Source organism: Haemaphysalis longicornis, unplaced genomic scaffold (genome assembly GCF_048455015.1).
Source record: "Haemaphysalis longicornis isolate Haplotype H1 unplaced genomic scaffold, Haemaphysalis longicornis Haplotype H1 scaffold_5, whole genome shotgun sequence".
Classification (NCBI taxonomy): domain Eukaryota; kingdom Metazoa; phylum Arthropoda; class Arachnida; order Ixodida; family Ixodidae; genus Haemaphysalis; species Haemaphysalis longicornis.
In genome coordinates, this window is record NW_027526385.1 from 157,888,949 (window position 1) to 157,907,976 (window position 19,028).

Consider the following 19,028-nt stretch of genomic DNA (forward strand, 5'->3'; position numbering starts at 1 on the left):
TCGCTCCCTTATGTGCGTTCTCATCTACCTTTTAACACGAAAGCGTTTGATTCCCGAATACACAAACATTAGAATGACGTCAAATCCGTCAAGGAAGTGACGCCAGTTCAACGAAGCAAGCGGCCTGTAAAGGGTGCACCCTGCACACAGGGCCTTCTTGAGGGGAAGCAATCTTTAGTACTAAAGTGTTCTTATAGTTAGGGTTGTTTGCTTTTGGGTTTCGTATTTTAACACAAAAGTCTTTTATGCTGGCATATACCAAGATTTCACTGACGTCATATCCGTCACGGAAATGAAGCCGAAGCGACCCGCCAGCGGGACGTCACTCACCAAGCACACCCACAAGAGAGCCGCCGACCCGCAAATCATACTGAGCTGCACATTTCGCTGCACATTTTACTTTTGTGCTTTGCGGACTCCTATGACAGAGGAATCAACCACGGGTTATTTCCCGTACTGCTGTCTGCCATTCTGAAGCGTTGTGTGACAATAAAGATACAACATGTCGCAGAGCGCCGGGTTACATCTTGAAGCTCACGTAGCTTATTAATCCTGATTTAATCATAATTCTGATATTTTACAATGTGCCTCTATTTGTGGCAGTTTATGCTTTGTGGCACTCAACAGGTATTGAGTGAGTAAAATCAAAGCCATGTTATACAAAGTTTCTAATGAAATGCATCTTGCAATACATTCAAAACGATGTGCGCGTTAACATTGGGATGGGACCAGAATCATGCTATACCCACCGAATACGTAAGTACGCCAGTCTCATGTCAACTGTTTCGGCCCCTAATTCAAGAAAGAAAAGTATTGTTGTATTGTTTATAGATCCGCCGATCAATATCATGCAAAAGGTATGATTCAAACGATGAGGTAGCTCTATGGGGAGTTATCTTCTCTATTTTATCGGGCCAGTGAAAAGCGACAGTCAAACGTAATTGTACAGGGGCAAACAACTGTGATGAAAATTGACAGAGTGCGTAGCAGACTGCAAGATTTCGGGCTAAAAGGACAACTGCACTCAAAATTTCGCCTGCATAAAAAATGATGCCATGTAGTAGTACACACAACGAGTGCTAACTTCAAAACACTGCGTTTCAAACCGGGACGCGCGCGACGCGAACTGGTCCGGACGATTAGTGGTTTGGAATTGAAACTAAAAGAGAATGCGGCCATTCCGGAAGTGACGTAGGTGATTAAACGGTAGAGGGCGCACCGGTGCTAGCGGCCGCTCGCAGGAACCTCAATATGCGCGTAGTAGCGTCCAGTTCGGCAGTGTTATTTCCACAGGTGAATTTTCACCGGCGTTTTTACAAGGCTTCTGAAGATAAGAGAAATTTCGACCTGGCATTGCTATAGTATAAATTGAAATGAAGTACACCGCCGGCAGTTATTTTTGCATCAGAATACCAGCTCCCGGAGCAACAATTCTTGCTACTGCGGGTGAAAAGTCAGGCCACAATTTACAACGATTTTAGCTTGCATACGACATCGAAAAGCAGCTTTTTTTAGCCGGCGCCTTGGCTATCATCCCACTGTTTTTTCTTTTGAGGGGAACGAACTGCACACGGGCGGCGATCAGTCACAGGTTACTTTTGCTGTGTAATTACGTGCAAACAGTGTTGTGATTATTTGTTCAGTAACCTTCACGTCGCTAAACTTTGAGGATAGAATTGCAACCTCGGTTTGGAACCTCATTATAGATTTCAATGTTAGATGATGCACTGCAACGGGAAAAGGTTACCTACCTATTGCGATTTTCTACTTTCACTAGGAACATGTGCAGTTGATAACATTTTAGTTTCAGGTGAACTAAATGTATCATTCCCCAAAATATAAATCCTTTATTTCGCGATTGAAAGAATAGTATGGTTCATCGTTTAGGAGACCATTTTCATTAGCTTTCGCACTTCGCGAAGACGACGGCCGATCTTTGTGCGAGGAGCAAGGCTGGTTTTGGTTCGCTTAGCGATTGAAGAAACAATAACAGAGATGGTTATATGTGCACCTTGAAGAAAGCAAGCTATATCATTAAATTTGTAGAGGTGTTTAGGGATTGGAGGTGGCGTTGGGCCGGCCCTAGTACAGCACGTATTCCACGTTGTGCTACAAAGGGTCAGGGATTTTTAAAGGATCTTTTTTCTGAGTCATCTGCTACGACAACGTGGCTGTCCCCCCAAAACACTTGGCGCGATAGGCAAGGTTAAACACACAGCGTTTGATATACAAGAAAAGTCACACTCGTTGTCAACGCTCTCCTACGCACGCTGAGAGGCAAACGTGCAGCAGCGCCACGACCCCGAGACAGATCGGAGCCAATGAAAGTGTTAAGGCGGATCGCACAGCCTAGTGTCCTAAATGGCAAGGTTACAAAGCACTTCTAAAACGCGAGGAGGAAGCAAGGCGTCTCTCGCGTTTAAATGGAAATTCACGTTTGCGAATTCACAACCCTTATAAACTACCAGCTGTCCTCAGACTTTTTTTCGGAAATCATGGCTGAGTGTAAAATTCCTGCATTCAAAACTTTTGCCCGCCCAGCCTAAACATTTTTAAACATTATCCTGCAGTTTCGCCCTTGAACGCACTCAACGTCCTCTTGTACGTGGAAAGCCTCGACGCCCGGAATGTTTTCATGGGAGCTTTAGACAGATTCTCGGCGCATCCTGACTCACGATCTTGGAGGGACTGCATCGGTAAGTGGTGGGCGTCTGATGCAGCATGAAGTGCATGTCTTCAGTGAAGGTAACCATGAAGCATGATGTAAACCCGGGAGTGAACGGTGATATTCTCACAAGGGCTGAAAACAATATACGTGGTCCAAATGCGTTCTTTGCCGAGTATACCCCCAGAGCCCCAACTTGTAACGCATTCAGTTTCAGTTTCAGTTTATTATTAGTAACAAAATATGCAATTTGTAAAAAAATATTATACAGAAAGGGGTCCCAGAGTTTAGCACTGTAATTGGACCCCTTGTGACTTAACGAGTAGAAAAGAAACAAAATTTTTAGCAGTAGCGAAAGCTGTGAACAGTGTTATTCTGAGAACGCAGTGAAGAAATACAACATAAATTGCACAAAAAAAATAACAGAGAAAGTCATAGTAATATATTGTATACAATAGTTAGCGGTAAAGTTACATTTAATTCACATAAAAACGGCTAAAAACGGCAAAACATTAAGAATAAGGTGGGAAGGCATTTCAATACAAAACATACTGCATAAACCGATGTAAATGAATGTCTAAGATTTTAACACTTTAAAATGTACAGACAGGAAATTAAATGGCGAATGATTGTTCAGATATGTATGATCGCAGTAATGTTTTGAAATGGGTAAGCGATAGCGCAGTTTTTACAGTGAGGGGCAAAGTGCTCCAAAATTTTACATAGTGAATCGCACAGTCTGTAAGCCGTAATTCTTGAGTACTTTTGGCAGCAAGAAGTTATTCTGTAGTGAAAACCACGTAACATTTGGGTTAGTTAAATAATCTATGCCAATTACATATAAGAAACTAGGAGTCCTAATCAAATTATATGCGGTGATTCCCAAGTTGTACTTGATGAGTTTGTCTATGCGTAAAAAATTTAGCTGCAAGAAAAGGGGTGTTACGTGAGCATTGTAGGAATCGTGGGTGATTATTCGGGCAGCTTGATTTTGTAGATGCTGCAGAGGAGTTACATGAGAGCGGTAAGTTAATCCCCAGTGACTGTGCATGAAGGCGTAGCACATCGTGTTGAGAGTTTGTGGCGAAAATTAATGGCGGGCTTTTATTAGGACCCTGATACCATATGCAGTCTTATTTTTTAGCGAGTTAATGCGAAAAGTGAATTTGAGGAACGGGTCTAATTCAACACCTAAAAAGCTGCAGTGTCGTGATGGGTAGATGGCATGTGTGTTAACGTAAACCGGAGAAATGGTACACCGCACTCTGTTAGGGGAGCTCAATATCATACAATGCGTTTTCTGACGATTAAGGCATAATTTGTTTTCTTCGCACCAGTCAATGATATTTTTGATGTCAATATTGATCTTTGAGGTTAGTATATCTAGGTTTACATCAGAAGCGAAAGAAGTGGTGTCATCAGCATATAAGAGGCAATTATTGATGGATGATAAACAGTTGGGAAGATCATTAATATAAAGGAGAAATAAAATTGACCCTAGAATAGATCCTTGTGGAATTCCAATGTTATTAACTGCTGTAGGTGAACGCACTTCCGATATACTAAATGTCTGCTCCCGATCAAGTAAGTAACTGCGAAGTAACTGTAATGGAGGTCCAGTCATGCCATAAAAGGTTAATTTCTGCAAAAGTATGTAGTGATCAATGGTATGAAATGCTTTAGTGAAATCAACAAAAACCAATCCAACAAATTTCCCATCGTCAATTTTGGATTTTATCATGTCTGTTAAAGCAATTAAAGCAAGGTTAGTTGAGTATCCCGGTAGGAAACCAAACTGTCGCGGGGATAGTAGGTTACATTTTTGAAGATAACTGGAAAGACGCTTGTCTGTTATTTTTCTAGGACTTTACTGAAAAAAAAGGCAGAATGGAGATCGCTCGGTAGCTGGTTGGTATTGTCTTATTGCCCTTTTTAAAAACCGGAACAATTTTACTTCTTTTTAATTCTTTTGGAAAGACTCCGGCTTTGATACCTAAGTCTATAATGTGCGCAAAAGCATCGACTATGTAGTGAAGTATTTCTTTGATGTGAAACGATGAAATATTATTCAGACCGGGACTAGTGTTTTTGATATTTAGAATTGTGCTGCGCGCTTCGCTTGGTGACGTGGGGAAGATAGAGACTGAAACGTGTCGATTGTTATCAAGGTGACGGGTTGTGGATAGGTTAGGGTGAACAGAAAAGAATCTGCTGAAGGCATTTGCAATATCGGCAGGGTTAGTAAAAGTATCTTCATTGTAACGTATTCCAGTAATAGCGCTTTTATTTGTGTTAATATTCAAGAAGGAATTTATTATGCGCCATTGCATCCCAACATTATTGCCAGTTTGCGCTATCTGTTTTTCGTAGTACTCCCGTTTGGATTTTTTCAACAGTACGCCAAGCACTTAGCAGTATATTTTGTAGCGAGCTTTAAGGGTTACATTAAAAGGCTGTTTTTTTCGTTCTTCTATACAGGCTATCATTCCGTCGCATGCCCTTTAGCACAAATTGTGTTAACCATGGGTTCTGTGGCGAGAAATATTTCTTTCGGCATGATACGACTTATGTAGAGGAGGATAAACATGTGGTAATTATGGATGAAAACATGGTGTACGCTACTTCGGCGTCTTTAATGGACATTATAGGCGACCAGTCAGAGTTAGTTATTAGGTCCAACAACTGCGCTTTTTGAAGACGGTTTTGGATGAATCTATTATGCACAAAAACGCATTAGCACAAAAACGCATGATTGGCTGAAGTGACATATTTAATTTTTATAACAACCCGAATGGAGATAACTGGTCGATCCAAACTTTAGAGACCGAAAGAGATAAAAATATATAAAAAAGAAATGTTAAAAATGAACAAAGTGAAAAAAGTATCGTATACACCCCCAAGAGAGGAGATAGCAAGAGAGGAGGTGGCGTGCTGATAGCCATTACTAATACCCTAGCATCTTAACTTATATTCCATGATGACAAAATCGAATTAACCTGGGCACTTGTCTCAAACGGAGCATCGAAATTTGTTTTTTGCGCCTGCTATAGGCCACCGGACAGCCACCCCGACTTCTGCGACCTACTTCATCAATCCCTACTTACAGTTACCAATAAATATCCTCTGGCACCCATATTTTTATTCGGAGACTTCAACTATCCAGCAATCATCTGGTCGTTGCTTTCAGTGTCGAATGGGTCACTGTCTCAAGAACATCAATTTTTAAACACTGTACTTGATTTTAATCTTCACCAGGCTATAACCTGCCCTACCAGGGGTAATAATATCATAGACCTCCTGCTAACTTCGTGCCCTGACGACATAAAAACAATTAACACGCTCCCTGGTCTTAGTGACCAACCACAATCTAATCCATATTTGCATCTCTTCCCCGCTGAAAAAGAAATCACCCACATAGAAGATAATCACAGATTACAAGAGAGGAAATTTTAACGCCATTAATCACGAACTCACAAAATTCTTAGGTAACTTCAGGATTACGTACCTAACTCGAAGTGTCAACGCTAACTGGGAACTTTTTAAGACTACAATGCTTAACCTTAGAAATAAATACATTCCTACTGCCCTCATTAAATCAGATTCCAACTGTCAATGGTTTAACAAACATGTAAAATCGCTCTGCAACCGGAAGAAATGCTTATACAGATCGGCTCACCTAAGCCGAAGTCCAACTGCATGGGAGCGCTATCGCTCATGCGCGAAGCAGTACTTAACAGAACTCAAAGCTGCAAAAATAAATTCTTTTCCGATGACCTATTATCGATTCTTCAATCAAACCCTAACAAATTTTGGCGCATGCTTTCCCCTACGTCACAATCTAATCGATTAGACCTCACTAATGCTGACGGAGAACCAATCGATGCCGCACATTGCGCTTCTGCTTTGAATGACCACTTTTCGTCTGTGTTTTCCTCTGCAAATACCACTGATACCGTAGCATTGCCGGATCCAGAAGCTGTAGCGATGACAGGAATTGAAATCTCTCCAGAAGGAATGTTTAAACTGATTAACGATCTAAAAGTTTCGTCTTATGCTGGCTGTGACAATAATAACAGTAAATTACTAAAAAGTACCATTTCAGTATCTAGCCAGATACTTTACTTGATCTTCACCCAATCATTACAAACAGGAAACGTACCAGACGATTGGAAGAAGGCTAAGGTTATTGCAATTTTTAAATTAGGCAACCGCGCAATCCCAGCAAACTAACGACCTATTTCCTTAACCAGTATCCCATCTAAAATGCTCGAACATATCATAGCTTCAAATCTTATGACTTATCTGGAATCCATCAGTTTTTTCTTTGCTCATCAACATGGTTTCCGGAAACTACTATCATGCGAAACCCAACTAGCGGAATTCACACATGATATACTTCACTTCATGGACGAAAATCTTCAAACTGACGCCATATTTGTAGATTTTTCTGAAGCATTCGACCGTGTCCCTCATAACCTATTACTATCTAAACTATGCAACCTTGGAATCCCTCTCGACATAATTTCCTGGATAGAAAATTTCCTAAAAAACCGGAAAAAAACCGGAAACAAGCGCTAACGATTATGACTCACCTCTCACTGACGTAACGTCAGGTGTCCCCCAGGGTGCCTGCCTCTCCCCGCTTCTCTTTCTAATATACATAAACGACTTGCCCAATATTGTACTAACAAAATTAAGACTTTTTGCCGATGACTGCGTGCTGTACTCTCCAATCTATAAACCCGATGACAGAGCTAAACTTCAACATGATCTAGATATAATTGTAGCTTGGTGTGATAAATCTTTTATGCCATTCAACCTCACTAAGTGCAAAATGATGTCATTCACCCGTAAAATGATCCCGGCACAGTACACCTATAGCATAAAGTCTCTTCCCATTAGCCCTACACTATCTTACAAATATCTCGGAGTGCATCTATCATCGTCGCTATCATGGTCAAACCACATTCAAATCATCTGTTCGGAGGCCTCACGCACCCTCGGATACCTGCGCCGGAACTTAAAATTAGCCTCACCAGACATTAAAAAGCTAGCTTATGAAACTTATGTCCGACCGAAATTGGAATATGCCTGCTCAATCTGGCACCCCTCACAAACTTATCTTACTAATGATATAGAAGGGATTCAAAACCGCGCAGCCCGTTTTATTTGCTCCCAATACTCTAACGATAATAGCGTTACTGCACTAAAAGAATCATTGAACCTGCCGTCACTTGAATCTCGTCGCATCATTTCTCGGTTGTGTCTTCTGCATGCTTTCTATTATCATCCTAAATCGAGGCACGTCCTGCTTCAACCATCACACAGAACTTCATCCCGCATAAACCACAGTCATCCTATCGCACCCATAAATGGACACACATCTGCAATGATTACCTCCTTCTTTCCCAATGGGATTACACTCTGGAATAAACTACCCGATAATTTATTAACATGCATTAACCACCAAGCCTTCCGAAATAAACTAAAAATTCACTTGTCACAATCTAACTAAATTTTTTATTCTCCTGCCAGTTTTTACAATAATTTTGAAGTACTGTTTAAAATGTTTCATATTTCTCTTAATGTTTACCCCTGTAACTTTACGTTTACCTTGCACTTGGTAATGTTTACTGTATAATTTGCATTTTGTACCCTTTGTATTATTATTGTTCTCTGAATGTTAACCCTTGGTACCCTTTGAGTTTTTTTTTATTTTTGCGTTGTTTCCTATACTTTTTACGCCCCCCCTTATGTAATGCCTTCGGGTCTTTAAGGTGAAATAAATGAAAAAGTGAACACAAAATAAAAAAGCTCAAAAAAACGACGGAAACACGAATTTAAAAAAATATAAAAAAAGGACCAACAGTATCACCTTTATATAAAAATGCATAACTGGAGGGAGCAACGCAAGTAATTGTTGTAATAGCGTAAATGGACATAACTTCTCGAACAGAATGATGTAAAACCTCAAATGCAAAAATAGCAAAAAGCAACAAAAACGTTGCAAAAATGCAATAACCTAAAAATTTGTACCTAATACACCGCGCCCTAAAAATAACGACAAAATAAAAGAAGCCCGGAAAAGAATGATGGAAACCGAAAAAAAAAATTATGCAATACGACTAACCGTTAACAATGCCTCGAACCTACACGAAAACGCATAATTCACAAAGTTATTGCAGTTAATTTCAATTCATTGGCAGGAAGAAACGAAAGGAAAACCCAGAACAGTAAACGAAAGCGACATATTTGGCGACTTATAGCGAAATCTGGATATAAAAATTCCGAATTAGGACTTGTGGCGCAAGAAAGGTGAGCTATAGCAGATAATTGTTTGAATTTTCGAACATTCTTAATTCCAGTATGCACCACATTTTTTAAAGAGTTATATCGCTGCCTACGAGGTGTATTGCTTTGCTGATGGGGTTTTGGTTTGAACAAATAGCAGCTGTTTCTCTGTAGAGAGGAGGTCAACAAGCATTAACGATATTTGATATTTTAAGTCTGCTTCACAAAAAACAAGCACATGGATGAGTAGCCATTTTCGACCGTATCTTTGTAGGGCATTACACCCAAATAAAAGCCATTCTTGGGCACCTCATGCGAGGCGATTGAAAGCCATAGTCACATGAACTACCGAAAACGGAAAATAATAAACCAGGGGGCCACAGTTCGCTCGTCGATGCTAGATTGCCACGTATATAGAACTGTTGCTCGCAAAGATGTAAAGAGATGTAAAGCGCGATAGCGATACTTCGACTTCCACGGAGTGTTTTCGTACGTAGTTGCTGCATTTCCGATTAATGCTTTACAAACACTAAAGGTGGTCGAAGAGAGAAAGATTAGCCACGGTAGTTTTTAATCGCCATGGCCCCGGAAAGAAAAAGGCTCTCTGCACTTCTGTGCATTAAAATGTTAGCGTGAAAGGTTCCGGATGCGGGGTGTTGGTCAGTTCGAGCGAGGAGGCGTCAGTGTCAGTGTTTCAAAATTTTTATTCTGTGATTTTTAAGCTGCGGAGCTCATGGGTGGAACCTGAAGACTTGGGAACCAGATGTAGCACCTCCTTCTCTTGCCCTCTAAATCAGTTCGCGCTGATCTTGAGGTAACGAGCTAGTCAAAGCTGCCTCCCATGTCTCGAAGGAGTGGAATATGTCATGCTTGAGTTGTTCTCCCCTGACCATGCCCTTTGACATGGCTAGGATGCGCGCAAGAGAGTGGAGAATTCCCTGATTTTTTCACGGTTTTAAGTTAATGTATGATGTTTCTACCGAACATCTTAACGCACATAGATTTGCAGATACTTTTGTTGGTTTGTCCTACACACAGTTTGTGATTCTTCGGTATTGACACCTCGTTGTAGCCAGGGGAAAGATCGTGTCCCTAAGCATAGGAGGAGTAGGAATAAATGTTTATTTTTCGAGCGCTGGTGCTGCTGTTAGGGCACCTGCCCGGTGCGCAGCGTCCCTAGTCCGGGATGCTCTAGCCTTGGCTTGCAGTGCAGGCCCTCTTCACCAGTATGCTCTGGGTCCAAGGGATCCGACTTTTCAGGCAGGCCACCCACTGCTCGTAACAGGGAAAAGGGTTCGGGGATGGACCTGGGGTTGGTCGGCACTCCCATACTTTATGGTATAGAGTTCTGGGTAAAGAACAGAAATTACAAGTGGCCGGGTATAGGTTCGGCTCCACATCCCGAGTTATCTAGGATGAGGATTCGTTCTTAACTTTTTCGAGGAAGGCAGTGTGGTAGTCGTGGTCACAAAGAGCACGGTATGTAATTTCGTGTGCCTCTTGGTGAGTGCATAGTTCTCTTCCAGACCCGTTTGTCCGGGTGTCCAGGTGCGGTTGTTAACCTTTTGCATTGTGGATGGAAATATCCCACCATAACGCTTAAATATTCCGCCTGCAGAAAATAGTATAATGTCCTTTGATGGTCTGTAATCATGTCACGTTTCCATTTGAGACTTCCACTATTCGGATTGCCGAGAGCATGGCTCCAACTTCCACTTCTTCGTGTATGTTGGATGGTCATGTGTCACAAAGGTTTCCAGAGTAGTCAACGGCAACTGCAGCCCCGTGGTTTCGTACACCCCAGAGCCGCTCTAAAAGTGTGCCTCATTATTTTGGAACTTTCCCCGAATGAACTTGTTCATGCCATATCGCCTCCTCTTGTGTAGGATTGGATAGGACGTTTTGGCACAATAGAGTTTTTACGCGTAGTGGCTGGAACTGTGACTGCAGTCTATCACGGTGTATAGTATATTTGCAAACAACAGGGGGGGGGGGGGGGGTTCGGGCTTCTATACAATAAGCCCCCCCCCCCCTGTTGTTTGTTTTTACATCCACTCTCTCGGTGCTCGGGGGGAGGTTTCTCCGATTTCTTGAAATGCGTTAGCAACACACAGTTGAGGATATTTTCATAGTCCTTATCACGAATATCCTCCTTAGGACGACTGCAGGGCGAAGGTCTGCCCAATGGCCTTCACCCGCTCCTATCCTGCGTTTCCCGAGGCTGTTCTTTGCTCCGAATACTGTTATTTTATCCCTCCATCGAGTAACTGGCCTTTCCCTTCTTGTAGGCTCGTCTATGCATGTCCATTGTGTTACCAAGGCTTGACGTTTGGCTAGTTGGGTACACATTATTAACACTAAAAACAGCGCAGAGACGAGGACGGATGAAGTGACAAACTACTGCGCTCTAGTTTGTCACTTCTTCCGTTCTCGTCTCTGCGCTGTTTTTGGTGTCCATTCTGTTACTTTGGCGGTCCAGCCGTTGTAAGTTTGTCTTGCGATCAAAACTGCGAGGTTGAGGACTGCCTCATATGCTGTCCTGATGATAGTGCTTCGCTGACTTTCTTTAGGGCGGTAAATTTGTGGAACCGTAGGGTCTGCAATATTCGGCTCATGATCAGTGGCTGCATGAGTCTTATCGTTTTTTCTCCTCTTTTTCTTGCTATTGCTGGGGTGATTGTTTGTGGGCTAAAGATTGGTTAAGGATTAGTTATTAGTTCAAGATTTTTCGGCGGTTGTGAGTTCTGCTCCACCGCTTGTCTCCAGACCAACGATGAGCATTCTTACGTGACTGTTCTCTGCGAGAACATCCGTACTAATTTTAGGGTGATTTTTAACTCGGCCAGTGACGCCATTTGTCTTTTGCCGGACCGAGCCTGTAGCGGAGAGAGAACCTTGGGAATATTGCAAGTAATTTGAAGACGTATGCGAATAGGATCTGTATATTGGGATTCATTTTAGTTTTTGTTCTGCTAATAATACATGCCTTCCTTAATTTCTGAGAAGCTGTGGGGAATCCCTTTCCCCCTGTTTTAGTTATGTCACCTAATGTTGGTGCCGGCATAAGTTCCGGTGGAGAGCACGCCGCGGTGGCTCAGTGGGTAATGCGTTGCGCTGCTTAGCCCAAAGTCGCGAGTTCGATTCCCGGCCGCGGCGCCCGTTTTCACAAAAACACCATTGTGTTGAGATTTCGGCGCACGTTAGAGATCCTAAGGTGGTTTAAATTATTCCGGAGACTTCCTCTACGGCGCGCCTCGTATCCTACATGTAGCTTCGGCGGCTGAGTTACAGGAAATTTATATCTTTTGATCTTCTGGTGGAAAAACGCTTTGGTGTGATGATGTAAGTTGCCGGCACAGCTGGCGATCGAGTCTGCCGAGCATGTTACCACCGAATGAGCATAGAAAAAACTTCGATGCGCAGGCGGCATCTGCTGAAACCGCGTGCCCTTTCTTTCGTGTCCGCCTTTGTATCGTTGTCCTCCTGTCCAAACTTGAGTTACCGTAGCGCTACATTACAGGTTTAGCGGCGCCCTCGAATCTTGCTGCCTCAGTTGTAGCTTTCGGGTGGCAGCGGTGACGTATTTCCGTTCACCCCTGATGAGCACGGCTGATAGCGGACGGCTAAGAGCGACAGGGGAATAAAAAAAATGAGCCAAATAACGCTATCACGTTAAAAGCTCGCCCTCGTGCGAACCGGATGTTAGTACAATTGTTCGCTGGTACGTCAACGCCGGCGCGGCCTCATCAAACAAGAAAACTGGCCCCCTATCTTTGCTGCAAATGTTGTCAAAAGACGGTAGCATCCTGCCGCCTCTGCCCCGTATATGCCTGTCCTGCCTCCCCCACGCGCGCCTCCCACGCTTTTTCTCTCCCGTGTCGCTCCTCCCATGACAAACACGGTGAAAGTTTGCTCAAGTCAATTCATTTCCCCCGGGTTCGCACCGCCGCCGCGCCATCTGTTGGCAACTTTTCTTACCATTGTAAGCAACGAGTGCACGGCTCCAGTGCGAGCTCTTTTTGCACTTTAAGGTGCAAGCATTGATTTCAACCCGTCGTATTTTATTTGCCGTTGCAAAAATAAAACAGCCATTTTTAATTTAAAGGAACATTGCAAGTACCACTAATGTACTGATGTTCTGCTTGAAAAATACGTAGTGCTTTTTTTTCCTGAACAACGTTGACAAATGAAGTATGTCACAAGATTTAGTAGTTTGTAAAGGTTTGGCCGGTTTTAACACCTCGTTCAAGAATTTTTTTGTTTCGGCCGGGTGGATAAATCGAGGGACAGAGAGACAGACAGGCAGGCTAAAATTTTTGGGTATGAGTAGTCGAGGAATGACTACAGCCTCTAAAAAGCCGGTGCAGGGTGGAAATCAAACGGAACGAGCGATGTGGTAGTAACTTAACCACTTCTCGACGCGGACTCCGAGGGGAATACACCTCGAGAGCTGCCTGTAGGAGCGCCACTGAAATCCGCCTAGCTGCCCGTTTCGAAAGCAGCCATGGGAGTCTCGGTCCTGCTCCCCACTGTCGCCGCTGCTTTTGCGGCACTTTCACGACTGAGATTGACCTTTTGTGGGCGTTGGAAATCCATGTTTATTTGGAGCAGTCAGTCTATTCGCAAATGGGGCGTGTTTACGACAGTGTAAATGTTCCTTACGCGATCTTAGTGTGGTGCATTCGGCCTGCATAAGCGCCATGTGTGTTTCACAGGCCAGCGCTGCGGAACCACCGTATGCATGAAGCTGATTGTAGGTACACTGCCCTGAAATTTGCTAACAGTGTCTCCGTAACCAGCGTTTCCTCAGATGTTCATGCTACGGCTATACACTACGATGTAAATCGGTTTTGTGCGCTTACATAATCTAGCGGAGCACTCATACCTGACAGGACGCCAGTTACGTTTGCCAAGATCGCACCTCACATATCGATCGCCACTATTTACAAGCTAGTGTGTCTGAATTTCGCGAACATTCAACGAAAGTACGATGGATAATGCAGAATTATACTCGGGGATCAGAACACGAAAAAATGTCGTCTTGTCGTGAGGTGAGAGCCCGTAAACATTCATCTGCTACATATATCCTCCGCGAGCAGAGGGGAGACGGGCTTAGAATATAATCCGCGTCTGTGACCAAACGCTTCCACGAAACGTCGTCATATAGCACAAGGAGCCTGCAGAATAAATCACAAACTGAAATCAGAGGGCCCTATCAGATACCACACTCTTCCAACGACATCTTTCATAGCTTGTGAACTGCCTGCCCTGTATCCAAAAATGCGTCCGCGGAACGATAAGCTGTTCGTTGAAGTCGAAAAACAAAAGAAAAGTGAACGCCAGATTTGTGTGTGTGATTACTAAAACGTTCATTGCTTGATTTCGCTCCGCATTTGTACACAGCGTCCCCCTCCTCACCCCCCGACCATGTCTCGTGAAATAGCAGTGCATTCGCGTCTAGTTGGTCTGGTGAGTTCTACCTGGTTTCCGTTTCGACGAATGTCTGGCATATCACAAGCTTCACTGGGCTTTTTTATTCCCGTTAGAGCTATTGGGTTTCTTCCGGACTTGCACAGCATTTATTCTTCCGTGGTTTCATTAACTTTCCTTGGTACTTGTTATAAGGGGTGAGTGGGCACACATTTAACGAAGCAAAGCCTTGTAATATACTTAACATTTCCGAATTGCTTATATTCTCATAGAAGGCATAAGTTATTTCCCGGGATTGGGTAATCAAATCCACGAAAAATATTTTTTTGCGACGTATATATTTGGAACAAAGCCGCATTCGTTTTCCGCTCCAAAACCAAATCAACGTATCACTGTGCCAGTATCAGGTCTAAACAAAGCGACAGTAGAAGTTCACTCGTGACGTATTCGCAGGTGACAGTGGTGATATGCTGCTGCTGTGGCTGACGCCCGGAAGAGCGGCGACGAAGCACGCAGAACCGCATCCCCGGGTAGCTCTTGTTGGCGTTCAAGTATCCCGCGAAGACGCAGCTGCTTTTTAAGTGACCTAAACGTACTCTTTGCTTATAGACGTCACCATAACAAATTTTATGGGGCGCGGAAATGTAAAAGGAAGCGAAACAGAGCCAAAACATACACGAGCCCCTATCAGCCGCACAGCGCAAATCCCGTAAACGCTACGGAGAAGCGGCGGCAGGCGGCGCAGCGATCGCGGAGCTCGAGGCGTATACGGCTTTCGAAGTAATTTGGCTATGAGCGAAAATGGGCCAAGAGCATAGGTAAGGAAATCCGACACAAAATGAGGGCGCGAAGATTGTTGCTCACTAGCGCTCCCGGTGAAACCTTATGATTTGGCCTTCTAAGCACGTCAGCAGACTGAAATGCCCCGAGGTGTTTCCTGGTTGTACTTAAAAACAAGTGGACAACGGTTTTCCCCATCAATTATCGCCGGCTTTATATATACCTGTGTGAATTTGCGTACTAATATACCCGGCACCCATGGATGTGATGCTTTTGTCTCATTCTAAATTTCTCGCCTGTATTTTAGAGTAAACTCCCGTTTCGCCTAATTTTGTACTTTCCGTGATATTACTGGCGCAGTATCTGGTTTCAGCTGTACGAAAAGACTGCACATTACAGCGTCTTGGGCACTGTTTCATCTAAACGCAGCGTGAAGTTCATTTTGTTTATACACTTCCTTTCGGTGTTTAGGTGGGCGGCACAACACATACATTTTATTTCCCTGGAGCAGTGGATTTGTTACCCTGCCTGAAAGGTGCTTCCTGTCAGACAGTCACACCGCTCATCTCGCCATGGACCTTTGGGCACACACGTACGTCTGCTTCACCGGATAGCCGCAATGTCGGAGTTTTGTGGCCTACATGATCACATTAACAAAGCTATACGTGGTGGATATTATCCACTGTCACATACATACATAAGTAAAGAGTTTTTCGACCAAATAACGTCGTGCCCCTGGTGAAATTACTTCGAACCGTGGTGACGCTCACCGTGAACCCCTGAATCTTTGGTGGAAACGTTAAGAATGATGCGGAATCACCATTGCGCTTAAGCTTACGCATGATCCAGCAATAAAAAAACATGTCAAAGCGATCCAAATTGTGCTAGATTTGGTTGTGGGTGGTGCAATGAAACTCCAGTAATGAGACCAAGCGTAACCGCCCTTTTATTGCCTGTCAGACATTAAAATGCACACAAGTCTAGATGCGGCTGCTCATGCTCTCTCGCAACATATTGTCGCCTAGCCAAGGAAGAAATGTTTTTTGAAGCGAACTTATGCCCCCCCAAAATTTAGAGAAAATACAAACGGCGGCGTAGAAGCAGTCGACGAAGTGGCGCGATAATCAAATGCCACAACGTCTGCATTTATCTTTAGGCGTGATTGTTTCTGGAACCTTCGAATTACATCAAAACACTGGAGATCAAAAATGAATATACTAGCCTAGTAACGACATGGCAAGACTCTTCCTATCAAATGAAATAACCCGTGCGGCATAAAAAAAGAGCGGGACACGCACTTCGCTGGGTACACAAACAACACAGGCGGGCGTATCCTGGCGGTAACCAAATACAGAAGTAAACAGGCCCAATGCATGGTTTTGGCGATACCACCCACCCTTTCCCTGTAAGGGTGCATCGACCCGATACTAAAATAAAACAATACGCACACACAAAACAATCGGTTATCTTGCGTAGTAAGGCTTGATGCGAACCCCGTGAACGACTTCGGACCGCGTGCGTCTTCGTGATGTGCCGGAATCACCGTCGGAGGTCACCACGTAGGTTAGTTGGCTAACACGTCGTAAAATCCGGTAGGCCGGAAATACCATTGCAGAAGCTTCTCACTGAGTCCGCGTCGTCGGATGGGAGTCCAAACCCATACACGATCCCCTGGGTTGTACTTGGCGTCTCGGCATCAAAAGTTGTAGCATCCTCCATCCAACAGCTGCTGGTCCATTTTGCGAATTCGAGCAAGCTTGCGGGCGTCCTCCGCACGCTAAAGGTATCTTCGGACGTCGGCGTTCAGGTCATCGTCTTCTACGTGCGGCAGCTTGGCGTCAAGCATCGTAGTCGGCCGTCTTCCGTAGACAAGCTCTAACGGTATCATCTGCGTAGTTTTCTAGATAGTCGTGTTCGTGTTATACGCAAATGTCACATACGAAAGAATTTCATCCCACAACTCATGTTCAACATCGACGTACACAGACACCATACCCGCGATCGTCATGTCGAGACGTTCCGTTAATCCGTTCGTTTGGTGTTGCAGCGCCATCGTTCATCGGAGATCCGTATTGCTGTAGCGTAAGATTCCTTGCGTGAGCTCCGCAATAAATGCGTTCCACGGCCCGTGATTAGGATTTCAAGGGCTCCATGTCGTTGCAACTTTTAAGTGCAGAGCACTTAAAGGGCTGCACCTTATCGTCGTAGCTCACTCGCTGGACGCAAGTAAAGCCACACGGCAGGTCTTCTGTCGTAGCGGCTATCGTCGCGGCGTAACCCGGAGGCTTCGAAAGCAAAGCGGTTTATATAGCCATAAGTGTTCGAAACTCGTAAACCGCTGGCGCTTGTCATACATCTCCCCGTTTTTTAGCGCAAAGAAAAGTGCAGCTACATTTGAGGCAAAGTATACGTAATTCACCGGCAGCGCCCGCGTTTATTTAGTTAAGAACGCTCGTTCGGTTGGTTTTTCCGATAGTAAGCGAAAAAAGTGGCAGTGCAACGCCGGCACGTGCGGGAGGAAAAGCAAGCACAAAAAGAACAGAACTCCCGCTGGCGCAGTTTCAGGCAGGGGGCGCGCGAGTGCTGTGATGGCGGGAAATTTGAATTGCCTTGGGTGATAGCAGTGAGCGGATAACGACGCTACAGCCCATTATGGCGAATCACTGCTCTGTACGTCCGACATCTTTCAAATTGAGCGGAACGGCTTTGATTTTTTTGTTTGTGAAGAAAGCGGCTTTGTGCGCAGTTCCCCGGAATAGCGGCGGTCTCTGCATAGCGCGTCATGTAGTAGGTCGCTATGACAATCCACTCGTTCTGCGCTCGCGACGCAGAAAACTGACCCAGAAGGTTCATTCCGAATTGTTAGAAGGGCCTCGATCGGGCGGTGATCGGCTGCAGACGTCCGGCGGGTCTCGTCGTCAGCATTTTCCACAGGTGGCAGTCGCGTCATTTCCAGACGTCCGACGGAAGGCGGGACCAGTGATATTTCGTCTTGGTAGTTCCGAGCGTACGTGCCCTGCCAAGGTGCCCTGATGACACCGCCTGGCGCTACGGGATCCTCAGTGACCTGAAGTCGTTTGGTGTCTCAGGCAACATGATGAACACTCTTGCTAGTTATTTGTCCGAAATAATTATTCGTGTGAGAGTTGTTAGTGCACTCTCAAGGGTTTATGTGCAAGAAAACGGCGCTCCGCATGGTGGAGCTCTAAGCTGCACTCTGTTCATAGTTAAGATGAACTCCCTTGGGAAGGCATTGCCACCTACAATTTCTTATTCAATGTATGTAGACAACGTCCAGGTATCTTTTAAATCATGCAATATGTCCATCCGTGAGCGTCAAGTCCAGCTCGGTGTCAAAAAAATTGCCAGCTGGGCAGGCAAGAACGGTTTTAAAACTAAACCCAGAAAAAAGAACTTGTGTTGTCTTCTCCAGGAAGCGTGAGATCCACCCGGAACCGGGCATTATTCTAAATGGAGTCTCGATTCCTGTCAAAAAAGAACACAAGCTTTTACGTATAGTGTTGAATGAAAAACTCACAATCATTCCTCGAATTGAACAATTCAAACATAAATGCCTAAAAGCAATCAACATTCTTAAAATTCTGTCACATCAGTCCTATGGAACTGGCAAGCAACTCATGTACGTATTTTTACTAGTCTGGTGAGGTCTCCATTCGACTATTTAAGTGTCGTTTATGGATCTGCGAGAAAAACGGCTCTAAAATGCTCGACCCAGTTCTGCATCTGGGTCTTCGCCTTGCATGTGGCGCTTTTCGGACTAGCCCAGTCCAGAGCCTCTACACAAAGTGGGATAAATGTTCCCTATATGACCAAAGGATTTCCATGGACTTGTATGCCTCGA

General features: G+C 44.3%; 1 protein-coding gene across 1 annotated transcript in view; it reads left to right on the top strand.

Moving 5' to 3' along the window:
* LOC144139485 (dermonecrotic toxin SdSicTox-betaIIB1aiii-like) overlaps positions 1-19,028 on the top strand; it is a 73,428-nt gene that overhangs the window by 32,471 nt on the left and 21,929 nt on the right. Inside the window, exon 5 of the mRNA XM_077671815.1 lies at positions 2,571-2,696. Coding sequence (XP_077527941.1) covers positions 2,571-2,696 — 126 coding nt within the window. The remainder of the gene's footprint in view (positions 1-2,570; positions 2,697-19,028) is intronic.